The following is an 18,573-nucleotide window of genomic DNA, read 5'->3' as shown; positions in this document are numbered from 1 at the left end:
TGGAACTAAATAAACTATTCTTGATAATAACACTAAAATGATGATGTCAATCATGGAAATTATCAATAAAAAGTAAACAAATAAATAATAATTAATGAATATAAATAAAGTATACGCGAGTTAGGCTAAGTTAAGAAGGCAACTATATTTGTTCTTTGTAAGTTAAAATTGTAAAGAAAATCAATCAATTAAAGCAATTATCTGCTTAAACGATGAAATTTGGTTTTTATTCGATTTTTCGACATTTGTTTGCGTGCAATAAAATAACATTTATTTTTTTCCAGAGCCCATGAGATATAATATAATGTTTTCATTTTTTGAGATTATTATTTCATTGTATTTGTTTTGATTTATCTTTCATGTTAATATTATGTCAAGTTCAATTTTTTGAACTTGAATTTATTCCTCCCAGATACTGAAAAATTTTAAAAATAATTCAAAGGCATAAATAAAAATGATCAAAACGAAAATTAAGGAAAAGAGAATTTATTTGTGAATAGTTTTGGTCGATTCAAAGGTGTTGATGAATAGTGCACTTGGTCAACAACATTCAGCTAATCGAATAACAGCTTAACGACATTTGCTACAAACAAAAACGATGATTAGATAATGGCATTAGACCATTAGACGAAAATGTATGTCGAGCAGACAGTTTACACATATATGTGTCTGCCAACTGAAATGTCATACAGTCGAACGAAGTGAAACTAATTAGTAGATGTTTATCAGGCCTGAATCGGTCCGATATATGTGTAGATATTGTAACACCTATCATCAAATGAATGCTTACGGACTGAAGAACATGTAATTATGATTGTTTCGGAGACCAAGCAGCTATCCATTCCGTTGGGACCGGTAACTTTGCTTTTGATCCTATTTCTCAATTCGTGCGTATGAGTTTCAAAATTGACTGACTCTTGTTGCGTGGCCATGGTTCAATTATGATATTGTTAATGATACATCGTTCTAAATGAGGTGTGAATTTGATTATAATCGGGCTAGTTATGGGGGATAGAGAGCCCATCACACATACATATACACATTCGGGCATACAACAAAAGATGCCGAATAAATTTCAAGACAATCAGACAGTATGTCCTTGTTTCGATCGACATGCTTATCGTTATGCTGCACAATTTTCACTGATCAATGAAAGCGATTATAATACCAGCACTTGGTGTAATTCAAATGAAAAAAACTATTCACTGGGTATCAGATTGCGTGCTTGAATTCTATTTTATTTCTTTCTGTCTGCCATTTGTTTTTTTTTTTTTTTTTTTTTGCGCTGGTATTAGGTGACAATTACCATTGGACAAATTTTCAATTCTACCGCTAATGATGACAACAACCATGCTAGGTTAGTCTTCAATTTTGCACCTATGATATTTTTATCTCTAGATAAAATCATATAGGACATACAATAATTAAATGAACATATCCGTTTTTGATAATTCGGTGAAAATTATGTGCAGTGAGATAATTGCAACGCATTTGAATGATTCGAAGTCAAAAATTTCGGTCAGTTTTTTGTCGTCGTTCAAGAAGATGCCAACTTCAGATTTGTATCAACGGCGAACATTCCAACCAATTTTTTTTTTTTTTTAATTTAAAGTGATAATTACTCACGTAATTGGTTAAGTACAATCGTAAACCAATTCTCTTGTTCAATTTCAACATCAGAATGGCGAAATGTTAGAGGGTTAATAGGTATGCAGATACATTGTAATATCATAAAATATAAAAGAAGAAACGTTCCAATGGTTTTTATCATTTTAATGAAGACTTTATTGCACTGCATGTATGTTATCCTGACATCTGGAGTTATCCTTCGCCTATTGAATTGTCTATTACTAGTAGCACATAGATGGCGCACTACTCTATGTACCGGTGTCGGTTTCAATTCAACGAGCTTTTATCTATGCCATCTGTCTATGGTATGACTGAACTTCACCGAATTTCATTCCTAGTTAAACATAGAATTCGTGTTCGACTACCTTCTATGTATATAAATAAGAACATATCTAACGGATATATACGGTAACAACGAGACGCTTAGCAATGATGCTCAAAGAAAATGAAATAATTTTTATTTTTTTTTTTGTGACACTTTCGCCAACATACACATTCCATATATCTAACTTTTTTTTTTAGAATAATTCAAAAATAATTTTTGATCTATTGCTTCTCTTTTACTGCCAATAGAAATGAAAATTATAATTACAGATATATACAGGGTGGCGCAGAATAACTGTCGGTCTTTTTCCTAGATTTATATTTTGAGTACGATGCAAAATAACTAAACCGACTGTCTACCGTTATATTTGTTGATGTTTTAAGCAACCTATGTACCAATGAGCATTTGATCAAAATGCATACTTGTTCTGTAATAACGACAAATAGGATACTATGCCAATCAAAAGTGCGTTCAAACGTAATTTTTCAAACATCTATACATAGTCGGCATTTACATCCAAGTTTACATAATTTGTTTGGTATTTTGATCATTAGATAATAAGGGTTCAAAGATTGCTTGGCCACTATTTGATTCACATTCAAACACAAATGAGTCTCAATTTGAAACTAAGATTCCCAAAAATTATGGCGCGCTGCAAAAATATTGTTTGAAAGATCAAGATTTTAATGCATTGTTAATTACGATAGTTCAATTGCTTACGATTTTATTTATTGTTATTTGTGCTGTCTATGGCAATGAAAAAGAATTGCATATAACCATCTTTTGATTTACAATAACGCTATATGTAAAAAATTAGTGAACGAAAATGTGTTAAAATGGAGAAAATGTGATTTGATGAACTTCGATTCATGGCTACCATTCTCTCCAGAATAATTGAGGTTGTGAGAATGAAAATGGCAATACAGGAATAAACATTATGAAACGCATCAAGAAAAAAAATTCGCAAAAATGAATCATGAGTTCTGAATATGCAAAAGTGAAACATGAATTAACATGAGCAGCATAGGAAGTTCATGGTTCACTTTTGCGATTTTTTTTTTTCTTGATGCGCTTCAGAATGTTCATTCCCGTATTGCCATTTTCATTCTCACAGCCTCAATTTTTCTCATAGATTCTGACATAGTCTGATCTCCTGACCCCTGCTGCCAAAATTTGGCCCCCAACGAAATTTTTTGGACCCATAGTCATTTTCCGACTTTGTTTGCAAAAGTGAGGACCTTTTTTTTGCTCCACAATTTTGCTCCGAAGGGAACATTTAACACTAGATAGAATCGATTTTCAAAAGTGAAGAGCTTTTTTTAGGTCTTCACTTTTTTTCGATACCGATTTTACACTAGATAGAATTTGTTTTTTTGACCCTATCTGAATTTTTGGTGTCCGAATCTATGATTTTTCTTCTTTTTTGCCCATATGCCCTTGAAAGTCAACGTGATTGTTTGGTCACAACTTAGCTCGCGAATCGCAATCCGCGAAAGGAATAGTAAGGATTTGGATGTTGATTCTTGAAAAATCGATGCGCGTCGCAAGTGATTTTTTTTCGGCACATCTATGGCTGTAGCTTGGCCAAAATTTTAGGAAAATCAAATCTGATGGCTGAAATAAAAATATACATATTCACCATATCTACTGTATGCAAAAATAAGTACTCAATTGTCTTGAAAAAATTTTGATTCATGGCCAAATATAAAACCGACAGTTATTCTGCGCCACCCTGTATAGTCAAGGATAGCGATAGGTTTCTCAACAAAACAGATATATTGCTCAAATTTCAATCTATTTTTAAAGTAAAATTTAAAGGTTTTTGTTGCGTAAATAAATATTTTCTGTTTTGCACACAGTCGATTAAAATAAAAGGCAGAATCTAGGCGTAAAATTCATAAAGCATGAATGTTCATTAAAATGTATTTTGCACGGCGCATAATTTATCGAATCGCACCAATTTTACTGCTAGCAAATGAAAGCGTAATATTATTGGATTATACAATATATTGGCCAAACAGACATATTCCAAAGACTTGTTTACAAATTAGCAAACATGTTCACCGCTTAAGTTTTAATCTACAATTTGTCGATTCTTCCAATGCGATTGTAACGTGTTGAAACAATTTCAACATTCAAGCGAATTCATCAAATTGACATCAGCTTTATCATAACGAATCCCATACATATTTGAATGTTTGGTCTTTTCGTATTATTTTCTTCTTTGCAAACACCTGTACATATTACCAAAAAAAGGGGTCGAAATAAAGTTTATCCACAAATCTCGCTCTAATCGCCAACGAGTCGACAATATAATGAATTTCAATACATGTTGACATTATATTTGATTAAAGGCAATGTGATTTTTTCAATGAACAAAAGCAATAGTTAATCAATGTAATCAATTATTATAGCGACTGCAATAATAAGTTAATCAATTATTTCATGCAGAATGGTAGCAGGAAAACAAGTCAAATTCCACTATTAAATGTGCGTGCTTCGTTAGATTATGATTTAGATTAATTTTGATGTGATAATGAGCTATTGGCAAAGCAGAAAGAAAAAAAATCAACTGCCTGCTTGATCACAATGCACACAATCGTTATTCAATACGTATTGATTAATTTTGCTTATGAAATATGTGGTTTGATTAGATTGTGTATGAATAAATTATTTTGTAAATGACGAGCGGAATAAAGAGCGCTTAGCGAAACAATTCACGGTGAATAATTCCTACGTTCGCTAAACAATCTTGACTCGCTCACTCGACGAAATGGAATCTAACGTAGAAAAAAATTATCCAATGCACTAGAAATCTAAATACGCCAACCCAATGATCGCTCGAGAAAATCAGTGGATAGGAAGAGCGATTGTATTTTTAGAAATATACACAAACACCAAAAGGATAGTGGATTTATTATGTACCTCTCTCTCTCTCTCTCACACACACACACACACACACACACAAATTCTCGTCAAACGTCATCTCGTTCGTTAGCTCATTCTTCCAATGTTCGTCTCAATGGAAATATTCAAACTAGAAAACAATTTCTTCACTTAGCCAATGCCACGTCAAAGCGCATGCATTTCTTCCAAATGTAATTGAACCAATTTGGGGGTTTCTAATTCTAAAAATGGAGAAAATAAATGATCGTATGATTAAAACATTCGATCACAGCAAAGAATTTCATTTTTTTCATCTTCATTTATTTTTTAGAACACAAAATCCGAGAGGAGGTGGGAACAATTTAAATGTTAAAAATATCGGTTACAGTTGTTGTTTTTTGGTAATTGCTGCTGTCGCTACTGTCAGTTGGTTGTCCACATCTAAATACAAAAGCGTTACCGTACCTCAATCGGTATCCGAGTTTATTACTCGACGTGAGCGTAGATTGTTTATATTTTTCGCCTTGTAGCTCTACACGATAAATGCAAGTCGATCCACCATTCAACATCCATTTTAGCCGAAATGTAAATGGAAAAAAAAAATCTGAACACCAAAATAATATCAAATAAAACGAAAGAAACAGAGAAATCATCGCAACAAGGAAGTTGCTGAGATTTTTCTCTTCTAATTTGTTTGAGTTATTCCATGCAAACGATGCATTATACTTCCACTTTTTTCCTCTCCTAGTCGAATTTGTTGTTTTTTTTTTAGTTTTTTTTTCATGCGTTGCTCCTTGTCATCAGTACATCGTGTTAACGCCGCATGCCGATGTGTGCCGTCGTTTGAATGTTTATATTTATCATGCACATGCTTGGCTTGGTTCGATTTTGTGTGAATATAAGGCAATATGGTAATGCACCGCAACCATATTATACGGTGTGTGTGTGTATGTGTGTGGTGTTTGCCTATTATGACGATGTCATTCGATTCGAAAAATCCAAATAAATGTTTTTCAACTCATTTTGGGTCGACGTATGCTTGACTAGACGAGATTGTCCTGGATTTATATTTGATGTCGATGGGACCGATAAAATGGAATGCGTTCATCTCAATTTGAAAATGCGTTGAAAGTTTGACTGCTTATTTTCAGCACGTGACAAAGAATGTTTATAGCAAATATTGACACACGATATAAATAAATACATAATAAACTCTATGCGTATGTGCAGTGAATGAAACAATGCGTACTGTAACATTTCCCCTTTTTTTTTCCAATTTCCCAAGTCAATGAAATTGCCCTTTATTAGCTTTAACAATTATTTGAACAGAGGATAAGGATAAAAATCATTCGATTTTATTAAATAATATAAACTTAATTTGGTTGACAGTGGAACACACTGTAGTAGTCTGGTAGTTTATGCTGAAGGGCATTATTGCACTGTATACATGGGCAAAAGCAACCAATGCATTCAGCTCTTGTGTTTTTCTTTGATCTCGCACACAAAAATGATTGTCACTTACGTTTGAAAAACAAAAATGAACAGTTGATATGTGTTGAAGAACATTTATTTCAAATGTTTGCATTCAAATAGATGCTACCGAATACGATTCAACTAATCAAATAAATATCATTCAATGTTGGCAAACGTAAGCAGAATTAATTTCTCTTTATCCATCTATTTTAGCAATTTCCTGAAAGACAGAAAGACATATGCTCTGTGTCATGTCGGATAGTTAATTTTAAGTTCACATCAAGTCGACTTCAATTTTGAAAATTGACCAGAAATGGAATCGGCCTGCTAGTTTTCAGCAAATAAGAAATTCAGCAATAGGGTGGAATTACTTTATATGGCAAAACATCAAAAGAATCGAGCTATAGAAAACTTTTTGCTTAGATTTTTCCATATATGGCTCGAATTGATTTTTTTTTTAATGAGAAAAATGATTTTTTTTTTTAGAGAAGTATGCACATGCAGTGGGACATTCTGAGACATTCATTTCACATTTTGAGATTCATGGCATGCTCACTGCCATTTCGAATGAATTTAAATTTCACGTTACATTTAGAAAAACAGCGAGAATACTCAATTCCATACCTATGCATGCATTCTTTGCATATTTTCAAGATCCGCTTGGATTTAAAGACGAGTAGGAAAACGAAATTTTGTTTAGCATTTCACGATTTGTTGTATGCAATATTTTATGTATAAAAATATATGTTTCAAAACTAAAAATTGAATACACATACACAGATTCAGATAAAACCGAATACTTTCCGAAACACAAGACGAATACACGCACACAAGCGAAGATTCTCATTCGAAGTCATCTGGAATGTTTTGAGATTGTATGCGTGAATTCGAAATGAATTTTGCTCTTTTCTGTCTTTTAAATGAAATATATATTATTCGGATTTTTTTCTTTTCTGTATTTTCTATCGAACATATAGTTGAAAAATTCCAGTGTTGAATGATTTTTTGTATAACATGTTCGTTTCCAGAGAAAAAAAAGACTAACGGCATTAATACAATTGTGTAATTATATCTATATATATATATTTGAAGGCGCTGATGTCTCAAGATGTTGCTTTAAAATATTTTCAACGATTCTCCGTTGGGCGCGTCAAGCATGTTATGTTCACGCTCACACCCGCAACAAACATAATTATGAATATCAAATGAAACAGAAAAAATGTGTGTATGTAGACTCCTTCCCATATACGGTACGCAAGATGGTAAAAGAAAATCTATTTTCGGCGCCGTTCCGAGTATATAAACCAAGTGCAGAGCGGCCAGAACGACGGTTTGTTCCGAGATTCTAAGTTTTTCCTTGTTGTGTGCGGACGTTAAATATTAAAAAAATTCAAGATGTGCGACGATGAAGTAGCTGCCCTCGTAGTCGACAACGGTTGGTGCCATTATTATCAAGAAAATTTGGATTAAATCGACATTTTTTTTTTTCGATTAGTTTAATAAAGTGACAATTTTTTTTTTTCGTGCAATTTAAACTCAAGTTCAATAAAACGATTCAAAATAGAAAATTAAACTGCGATATTCAAAGTGTGTTCAGTCAACGCCGAAGAATTTTGGCTGTGGGCAAACGTTTTGAAAAAGATATTGTTGAATCGGAAATTGCAAGAATTGTTCAATTCGAATTTAGAATCAAAATGAGTAAACGTTTTTATGATTCTGAAAAAAAGATCCATTTTCAAGAGCGAAAAAGGCCGAAATCGAATATTATAAAAAGATGAATTATGAAAGTAGAAGTTAAAATTCGATTTGCTGTGATCGTGATTTTTGTTTTTTAATGTTTCCAATTTGTTTCAATTTTTCACAAAAACTCCTCAAATTCTCACCAAAAGTTGTCACTTCGATGAATTATTTCCCTAAAATATTATCTCAAAAATCAAATGGACCAATTCAATTCACGAAAATCAAAACAATAATTGCACGAAACTCTTCTATATTGCCATTCAAAGTTAAATATACTACTGTGTTCGAAATATATCATGTTAAATTTTTGGTTTAATTAAATTTCTAACTGTAGTGTTATTATTTGGGCAAGAATGTCAAAGTCCAATGAAAAATGATGACTGAGTTTTTTTTTTCGTTGTTATCGTTATAGGATCCGGTATGTGTAAAGCCGGTTTCGCCGGAGACGATGCTCCACGTGCCGTCTTCCCATCAATTGTCGGTCGCCCAAGACATCAAGGTGTCATGGTCGGTATGGGACAAAAGGACTCATACGTCGGCGATGAAGCCCAAAGCAAGAGAGGTATCTTGACTTTGAAATACCCAATTGAGCACGGTATCATCACTAACTGGGACGATATGGAAAAGATCTGGCATCACACCTTCTACAACGAATTGCGTGTTGCTCCAGAAGAACATCCAGTCCTCTTGACCGAAGCCCCATTGAATCCAAAGGCTAATCGTGAAAAGATGACCCAAATCATGTTTGAAACCTTCAACGCCCCAGCCATGTACGTCGCCATCCAAGCTGTCCTCTCATTGTACGCTTCAGGTCGTACCACCGGTATCGTTTTGGACTCCGGTGATGGTGTCTCACACACCGTACCAATCTACGAAGGTTATGCCTTGCCACACGCCATCCTCCGTTTGGATTTGGCTGGTCGTGACTTGACCGATTACCTTATGAAGATCCTTACCGAACGTGGTTACTCATTCACAACCACCGCCGAACGGGAAATTGTTCGTGACATCAAGGAGAAATTGTCATACGTTGCTCTTGACTTCGAACAAGAAATGGCCACCGCTGCTGCTTCAACCTCACTCGAAAAGTCATACGAATTGCCAGATGGACAAGTCATCACCATCGGTAACGAACGTTTCCGTTGCCCAGAATCATTGTTCCAACCATCATTCTTGGGTATGGAATCATGCGGTATCCACGAAACCGTCTACAACTCAATCATGAAGTGCGATGTTGATATCCGTAAGGACTTGTACGCCAACATTGTCATGTCCGGTGGTACCACCATGTACCCAGGTATTGCTGATCGTATGCAAAAAGAAATCACCTCATTGGCTCCATCAACCATCAAGATCAAGATCATCGCCCCACCAGAGCGTAAATACTCCGTCTGGATCGGTGGTTCCATCTTGGCCTCATTGTCCACTTTCCAACAAATGTGGATCTCAAAGGAAGAATACGACGAAAGCGGTCCAGGAATTGTTCACCGCAAATGTTTCTAAGTATTTTAATTCTTATTTTGTGTGCATCAACCCTAATGACATCAACATCCTCTGGTATACCAACCATAACGATGGCCAGACAGATATTTATTTCATCATAAATACTGCATCGAAACAAACCTACATTTAACGACAGCAACAACAACAACAACAACAACAATAAACAACCAATTCAATTGAAATATTTTTCATTAACAACATCTAATAATAAATGAATATAATTATAAAAAAAATCAAAGAATTTATGTTTTATTTGCAAAACAAAATACAACTTCTTTTCTTTGGCATTCAATTTTTCCATAATCAGGAGCATCCTAAGAATGTTCCTCGCTATTTGAAGAATTGGGTCAATATTTACGTAACTGAAAAAGGAAAACCAATACGCTTCCTAGAAAATTTGTTAGTGTGGAAATTCAACATAAAAAATCGATCTGGATGCGAAGAAAAAAAAAACGACTGGCTCATTTGAATATATTCCGTTCAGAGGCGGCAGAAATTTTTCTAAAAATACATCACACAGTTCGATCAGCATACCAAACACATATCTTTCAACAGTCTTTTTTGCCCATCGGTTGAACATTTTAGCTCAGTTGTTATATCTCTCACGCACTGTTTGCCTCTTTTTCTTGTATGTGCACACGAAAGATAGAACATATAGGCATTTGATCTTGCTCGATTTTCGTTGCTGTGTTCATATTTCCATCAATAATTTTTCCTTCTCAGTTTATTTTTAGCACTGTCAGAGCATTCAAGCATTGGTACATATGTCTGCATCGGAATCGGAGTCTATTTTTTGTAGCTCATCTGTTTTGTTTTGTAGCATCTTGTGTTGGTTTTATTTTCATGTAAGTGTTCTTATTTTCAACCAACAGAGTAAGTATTAAGTCGATTTGACTCAACTAATCATGCCCCCCCCCCCCTACACAAAAGACTCAATTGAAGACGTGCATGTTCACCTAAGCAGATATCATAAACACCCGAAAGAAAGAAACATCGAAACAATTTGAAATGACGAAAAGGAGAAAAATTGAGTAATGCGTGCGAGAATTGAAACATTAAAAGAAAAATCAAGCAACAAAATATTGAAACAGAAATGTTCACATAACACACACGGGCTTTTCATCATATGTACATGGTAACAGGATGATCAAGACAGATACACTTGATGATGAAATGGAAAATGAAATAAAGCAAAAACGACACGATACCAAGAATTGAATGTATATTGTACACGCATTTCATATTGGCGTTCGAGGCACGCATATGGTAAGTGTGAATATTCAACACTCATTTTGTCTTAATATTTCTGTCCAAATACAGCTAGTATTGAATTTTTTTTTTTTTCATCAAATACGTATTAAAATATAAATATTCTTATGCTGCTGGTTAATTGATTCTTTCATAGAGTGGAAGCGACCAAACAAAGTGCAATACACTCAAGGTGCACGCTATGTCAATATCCAAGTCCTAATTCATTCAACAACAACAACAAAAAAAAAACCTCTCACTTACGCACTTACGACAACGAACAAATGCGTGCAAATCTATGAATTAGGTACTTGATCGATATAAACATGCAAACAACAGCCAAATAACAGAAGCTCAAACAACAGTGGCATACGGAATTGTCGACAACAATAACAAATACCACTTAAAATGTTGTTTAGCCGAAAGAAGAAAAAAAAATGTAACAATCAACATATGAACGAGACGATGTGTGTGTCTTTGCCACGGTAGATAAAAAAAAAATGCGAGAAATCGAAGAAATTTTAAGGAAGCCGACAAAAAGAATGTTATGACAATAAGTAAATAGGAGGCATTTCTCTAAGTACGACACATAAACAATACCAGTCAAAATAATGAAATGTATTCAGAATTTCTAAATGAATGAATGAATGAATGAAGAAACGAAGTGTAAAGTAGTGAAAATGAGATTGAACCAAAAAGGAATTAGGAAAATGAATGCCAACGAAGTGCATTTGGCAAGCATAAGAAGTTTCTCGATTTAGTTTACAATCTTACACACTCACTCAGTCACTCATACAGCAATACTCTATTTCAACGTAATTTTTCGTGCACCAAACTAAGATTCAATGCTGTTTCTCCCGTTTAATGTAATTCTTTTTGTTACAGCGATGCATCACTTAGTGATGGCGAAGCAAGACGAAGAAAAGATGGCTATGATCTTGCATCGAAACATTCGTAAATCCTATAGAGTGTGTCATATAAAACGGAACCATTTAAAATAGAATACATTGCATGCAAATAGAAGAGATGAAACATAAGGATGGTCTTTGAACTTCATTCAATGTGTTGCACACTCCGGTAATTCACAGCTTCTCGAATGTTTTAATGAATGGAGCGCATTTCTTTTTGACGCTCACATCGAAAAAAACAAAACATGCAAAAAGAGTAAAGACGTTGTTATTGAGCCGGATCACATGACATACACACAGTGTGCGCAAACTGAATGATTGGCAGCATTTGCATGCGGTGTGCATGTGCACTGTGCATTCATTGTATGAATGAAATTTAATTGGTACAATTTATGTTCGTTTGAGTGAAATGAATTTTCCTTCCTTTTGACATTTTTTTTATTTATTTGTGTCGACAATGGATTTGTTGGCTCGATCTACATGTGAGAAATAATTTAGGTTTTTTTTATTTCATTTTCAAACTACCCAAAAAGATTTACCGCCAACAAGATTTCAATTTTCCAATTTAGCGATTGAAGAAGGATCTCTCTCTCTCTCTCTCTCTCTCTCTCTATCTGTGTTGATATATTTATTCGCCTTCATTGTTATTGGCAACGCACACACACACAATTAAGATGGGAAAAATTATTGATGAAGCAAATGAAATGGATGTGTTTGTTTTGGTGGATTTGAAGTAGGCACCTGAAGAGCATGAGTGCGCTTAAAAGGAAATTATCCGGGTTTTATGGTTAATTTAGCTCATTTTTGTTCAATAATTACGTTGGTTTGAATTTCAATGCATTTACTGTCGAACTTGCCACCTTTGTCGTTCTATTCATCGGCATTTCAATCTTCTTCATCGTTTTAAACTTTGGTGGAAATTATTAGTATTTGGTGGCATTATTCACACACGCACAAAACAAAAAATCCTAACATATTAAGTGTGTGCATTGAGACGTATCTACAAAAATGCTATTCTCTTTGTGTCATGGTCTTTTCTTGTTTCTAGCACCGTTTGTTGTAATACCTTCAATTATACCGGCATTAAATCCAAATGATGTTTCTATTTTTATCTATTATTTTTGGTTTTTCACTTCTCTTCACTCCAACACATTGGGCAACAAAAGGGACACAGCAGACAGCACTCAAGTGAATGTCAACGATACATTTCAAGGGAAAACGATTTTCGTTGTTTTGATTTGTTTTGTTTTCACTTGGCAAAGTTTCAAGCAGAGAACAAAACTGGCTACAATAAAGCTGGGCTGAGCTATTCACACATAGCTGGCTGTTTAGGACATTTTATTTTGTGTAATCGAAGCAAATTTATTTGGTCTCTTCAATTTGTGACAAATATTTTTATGAACATGAATTTGTTACAAATTAAAGGGACAAAAAACGTTGGTAAGAAAATTTTATGTACCAAACAACCAGCTGTGTGCAATAGCTCAGGTTTGCATACAGCCTGTTTTATTCTCTGGTTTCAAGTATGAAGATAAGCCAACTTTGAACTCAACAATTTTAAGCGCTTACATTGGAACATGTAAAAAGAAGTGAACGAAATGGAAATAAATACGTACTCAATATTTATTGTGCTAAAATCGATGTTCAAAAACGTTCTTAAGTACCGATAATGATTTATTATTTGTGTACGTTGTGTATATGTTATTCTCGAAGAAGAAAAAAAATGTGCAAGCACCGAGGTAGAATACACTCAATACAAATCAAGCATGTAGCAAACAATGTCGAGAGATGAATGCAAACTTCACACCAAGCCCAAAATAAGAAAGAGATGACTGTTCACGCTGTTGATTGCATTCGGCTCGTTTTGTCTTCTATTCCCAAGATTATTTGCTGGTTTGTCGGTGCACGGCTTCCGCTTTACTTGATTTTATTAAAACTTTATTGACGTTCAATAGTGAAGTAGGTATTTTGTTCGCTTTCAATTGGCATAAATGTATGTGCTTGTGCATAATAGAGACGAGCTAGATGTGTGTGCGTGCGAGGAAGGGCTGGTTTGTTGAAATCAAATAAATAATAAAATCATAATTAAGCATCTGCATGAATGGAATTATTGAAAATTACTTTCAAGTGCTGCTACAACACACGCTGCAATCGTGCAGCCTCCGCAAACAAAGAGTTCAACACCACGAATTCACCAATAGGAAATCGTTTGAATTTACTGCGTCTGAATGTAAACAATAATTTTACACAGACGAAAATTTAATTCGAATAAGAAACAATTTCTGCAACGAAAATTCCATTCGCTGTAATCATATATGCCTCGTCAAAAAAAAAAAAAAGAAATACAAACAGTAGTTTATTGCAAATGGTGATGTTCACTTCATATTATCTTAGATATATCACATAATATGCGGATCCACTCATTTGCTCCAACTCCTCACACTCGCATCCAGATGAACAGTGAGTACCGTGAAAACGTTCACTTAATATATTTTGTCGACCACAAAATTTGTACAAGTTAATGACGCGGTTTCATTTGTTGAAAAAGGACAGTCCCTGTCTGTGCAAAGCAACATTCAAGTCGTCAAAGCATTATAACTCAAGTCTACTTGATGGTATTAAAATTCAAAATGAAAAGATTTACTTTATTTTCTCCCTCCACAGCCATGCCAAGCCACTCACATTTATGCTTATTTTCCATTAAGCCCAACAATCACCGTTGATCTCTCTCTCCCGTCATATTTTTTTCACTGTTCATTCATTCCTTCTCTTTCATTTTTTTTTTTTTTTATTTACCATAAGTGTGTTTGAGTTCAATCGTAAATTTAATATTAGATTGAAACAAATTCACATCTCTTAGATGGAATCATACGATGAAGATGTCGAGTTGAGCAATGGAACATTACATCGATGGATAGATGCCAAAAGACAAACAAAAAAATATTGTGTTGATGCATGCCGATTCGTTTTAGCCAAATGGCTACCGTCGCAACATCATTCGCATTCACATGTACACAAAGGCTCCCATTCATTCTTTTACTCACACTCTCTCTCTCTCTCTCTCTCTCTGTCACTCTTTCTCTGTTGAACACAAGCACACCCATTCATCCAAAATCGACAAATCAACATGAAAATCGTAAGTGTCTGCTACCCTCTCAACCTCTGCTTGATGAATGTTTTGGCTGAATGGTAGTATAATTTTAAATCGTTGATTAAACTTAAACTGCTGATGAATAGGAAGGAAAAGCAATAGAAATGGATTTATGTAAATACAATATGAAAACGACAATATAATTACTTGCGTGCAAATCCGAAAAACGGGCCACACTAAGAAGAGTGCAAGAGAGCGATAGAGCGAAATGAGGGGTATGGGCAGAGAGGGCTTGACATTGCTGCAAATGTGAAAACGAATGGCAAAAAAGATGCCACGATGAAATTTAAGTAGGCGACATACACAAAAAAAAAGTGCTAGTCACTACTCGTTTAGGCTGGTACAAGTGTAATTTACACGAATTACATTTTCAATCATCATGGTATTTGTTATGACGGTCTAATTTCTTTCTCTTTCTTGCACTGATGCCTTTTCGTCTTTTGGAAGCTAATATACCGGCATTAATATACTTCTCGTTTTTTTTTTTTGTGTTGCTGCAATACATAAATAAAATCTCATGCAAATGAAATATCATTGCTTGGCTATATTCATTTTGGTACTTTTCACGTTTGGTGAAAGAGTTGCATGAAATTATGAATGTGATACGGTTGCGCTTAATTGAAAGCCGAAATTTAATGACAAAACATACTCAACATTTATGACATTTTTTTTTTTCTCTCATCGTCGCTCATAATAAACAAATTTCGCAGCATTTGAAATGAAAATCAAGATAATAATGTTCTATGAAATGGACATAAAAAGCACCACAGGCAGCACTTGATAACTCATTCAATGCATTAACGAAATACGCACCGCATGCGAAACCGGTCGTAATGCCCGCATACACCAGATGTTTTATGGCATAACGATTTTGGTCATATCACCTGAGATAAGTTGAAGCTTTTATTGTTGCTAAAAATATATATGATAGACGGAAAAATAAAGGCAAACCGATTTCGCCGAATCATTTACATCGTACTATTTTCGTTTCGAATCATATTTGCTTGCTTAATGTCGACAATTTCTTAAAATACCATCTCCGTATTTAGCCCATTACGTTATTTTTTTGTCTCATCTCACAATATGATTTGTGAATGTGTATGCTTTATTGACTGATTGACAATACAAACAATGCTCATACACAAATAATTGAATTACTCCGTTTTGGAAGAATGAGAGCGTCCATGCAAAAGCATTGGAGAAATAGATGGAGAAAAAAAAACGAATGAAGCGAAAACAAAGACTCAAAAGCCGAAACAACGGCGGTAAACATAAATAATGGCTATGGAATAACGAAGAACGAGAAAACTAAAATTTAATTGTGTTTTAAAAATTGTTTAATTCAGTCCGCGTCATCGGTATTGAATGCTTTATACAAGCATAATTGCACCTAAATTACTTACACATATTGATTAATCAAAAACCATATCATAATTTCCCCATGTGTGTCGATGTGTTTCTTTCTTTTATGGTTTCATTTGCCGTTTGCCGATATTATAGTCGTGCATTGTGTTGCCAACGCGGCTGTTGTCGATTTCATTGTTTCGCACACTCAGGGGTTCTTGATATTTTTTTTTTTCTGCTTTCTGGTTCATTCATATTTATGATGTGATACATGCTGACACAATGCAATAATCACGAATATCGAGGAAATCATATTTTTCTAGTTATATTATTTTGCCAACCTAATTTGGCATTGCTGAAGATAAACACTCTTTTTCATTGTAGGGAGAAAAAACACACACACACACACACGAGAATAAAAAATTTAAAGAACTTAATTTCGTGTACATCTGCAAATATTCCTTGCATAAAAGTAATGCCATTGATGTAAAGAATATTGAAAAAAAAAAACTCTATTTGTATATAAAACTAGATATATCTATTACCAATAGCAGTTTGCTTACATTGTGAGAATAGATACAATGTGCTGTTGTTCGTTCAACATTTTCATTGATGCTCGCCAGTATTTTTTTTTTTCTTCTTCGACAAAGTCATGTTGCGTTTTGTAAAGCCACTCAAAAGATACTGTGGGCGAATTACTTTCAATTTTCGTTGTGTATGTGACAAATATCGAGTTTCATTGAAACGGGCGACTTTAATTATTTATCGGTCTGTAATAGTTATTCAGGTATCGAATCAAATGTACAGTTGATGTTATCATAACATCCGGCAAATAATTTCTTCCGTTTTTTTCCTCCCAAATCATCGAATGCAAGTAATATTTGAAGAAAACATTCATCAAACATACATAACCGAAAAAAATTGACAACGGAATAAATGTAAATATACAGTTGAGAAATGCCGAAAACTGACTATATTGTGTTCATCGATAGTAAATCAATTATGTCAAATCGACCGATTCAAATAATGAGCCTAGTTTGATAAAGTTCGACAGTTCATTTAGGTATGTTTATTGTTCATATCGATAAATCTGCTGCAAATGTATATGATGAATAACGAACATCGAATATGTATTGGGTAATTTGATATGTCACATTCAAAATTGAAACATTTAACTCAATTGATTTACCTAACTTAACCTTCATTGTTACCTAGCTGAGTACCTTCACTTTCATCCTTTTAACAGTAGCAATTTACTTGTGAAATTTCGTTGTAATCGGTTTTTTTTTCTCGACCAGAAAATCATTGCGGAAAAATATCGATTTCATTTGCCGACAGAACATCATTGCATAAACACCGGTCGATCAAATATCGCACTGTTCGATACAATTTATTGTTTGGATTCTAATCCCAAATTATCAAACAGATATTGCGGCCAGTCGGGTCCTCTTCATACAAACAACGTTGTCGCTATCTGTTCAAACGCATACACGGCAAATGATGTTTTGCTTGTACCGAATTTTGACCTTCGCCAATGTGTCGTGCGGAAACCGGCAGTTTACTTTGAACATTTTTTTTTTCTCACACTGAAAAATGAATATAAAATGTCACTTTACTTTTCAAATTGTGTGCCTAATTTGATTGTTTGCGTTGTGTTTGCTGTATTTTTAGAGATGATTTTCTTCTTTCACTGGCACCGAAAACTTTTATTTCTTCATTTTCCTTTGTGTTTTTTTCTTCGCATATTGTGATAAAATAATCTAAGCGAAAACACTGATAAATCGTAAACGAGAGAAAAGTGTATCAGGCGTTTCGAACACCGTATATATTGTTTGGGAAGCCAACCATAGTCAAATTGACATCCGTAGCAAAAACGAAACACAGCTTGAGTGGATTGTATTGTGGGTATACTTTTCTAATGAATTCAAGGCAAACGAAGAAAAATGGTGACAGATACTATCAAAGCAAAAAAAAAAAAAAAAAACAACAATTTGCGCTTCCATTTAGCAAATCTGAAGTATATGAATATTATTATTAGTATACATATACTGGTCTGAGAAAGAAAGTAAAACCAGGACACCATTTTGGCTGTAATAATATTTGAGCAAGATCGTTTCAATTTTTTTTCTGTTGAAAAGGTGTCACAATAATTATGTCGTATTCGTCATTTTTTGTGGCAATTTAATTACCTTTTAGTTTGAACGAAAGGCGAAGGTTTTTCACTTGAACTCGAGAAGAAGTAAGTCTCCTATTGGTAATTAGGCAAATATGACATGAAAAAAAAAAAACGCAGACAAATATTTTTTTTGCAAAATTTCTCTGACTTTTAATAATGTATACATATATTTGTAATAATCATTTTTACA

General features: G+C 34.1%; 2 protein-coding genes across 2 annotated transcripts in view; both read left to right on the top strand.

Moving 5' to 3' along the window:
* The first annotated feature begins 7,606 nt into the window (after nt 1–7,606).
* On the top strand, nt 7,607–9,794 carry LOC129575638 (actin). The gene is made up of 2 exons (XM_055459514.1): nt 7,607–7,748; nt 8,466–9,794. The coding sequence occupies exons 1-2, from the start codon at nt 7,709–7,711 to the stop codon at nt 9,554–9,556; spliced, it is 1,131 nt and encodes a 376-aa protein (XP_055315489.1). The 5' UTR covers nt 7,607–7,708; the 3' UTR covers nt 9,557–9,794.
* The window catches only part of LOC129575647 (peptidyl-prolyl cis-trans isomerase 5-like), an 89,580-nt gene continuing 78,883 nt past the window's right edge, over nt 7,877–18,573 (top strand). The window contains exon 1 of the mRNA XM_055459530.1: nt 7,877–7,886. The gene's annotated coding sequence lies outside the window, so the exon portion shown is untranslated. The remainder of the gene's footprint in view (nt 7,887–18,573) is intronic.

The sequence above is a fragment of the Sitodiplosis mosellana genome, unplaced genomic scaffold (genome assembly GCF_009176505.1).
Source record: "Sitodiplosis mosellana isolate CC-2019 unplaced genomic scaffold, AAFC_SMos_1.0 Smas_scaffold_6167, whole genome shotgun sequence".
Classification (NCBI taxonomy): domain Eukaryota; kingdom Metazoa; phylum Arthropoda; class Insecta; order Diptera; family Cecidomyiidae; genus Sitodiplosis; species Sitodiplosis mosellana.
This window is presented reverse-complemented; position numbering and strand designations above follow the sequence as displayed.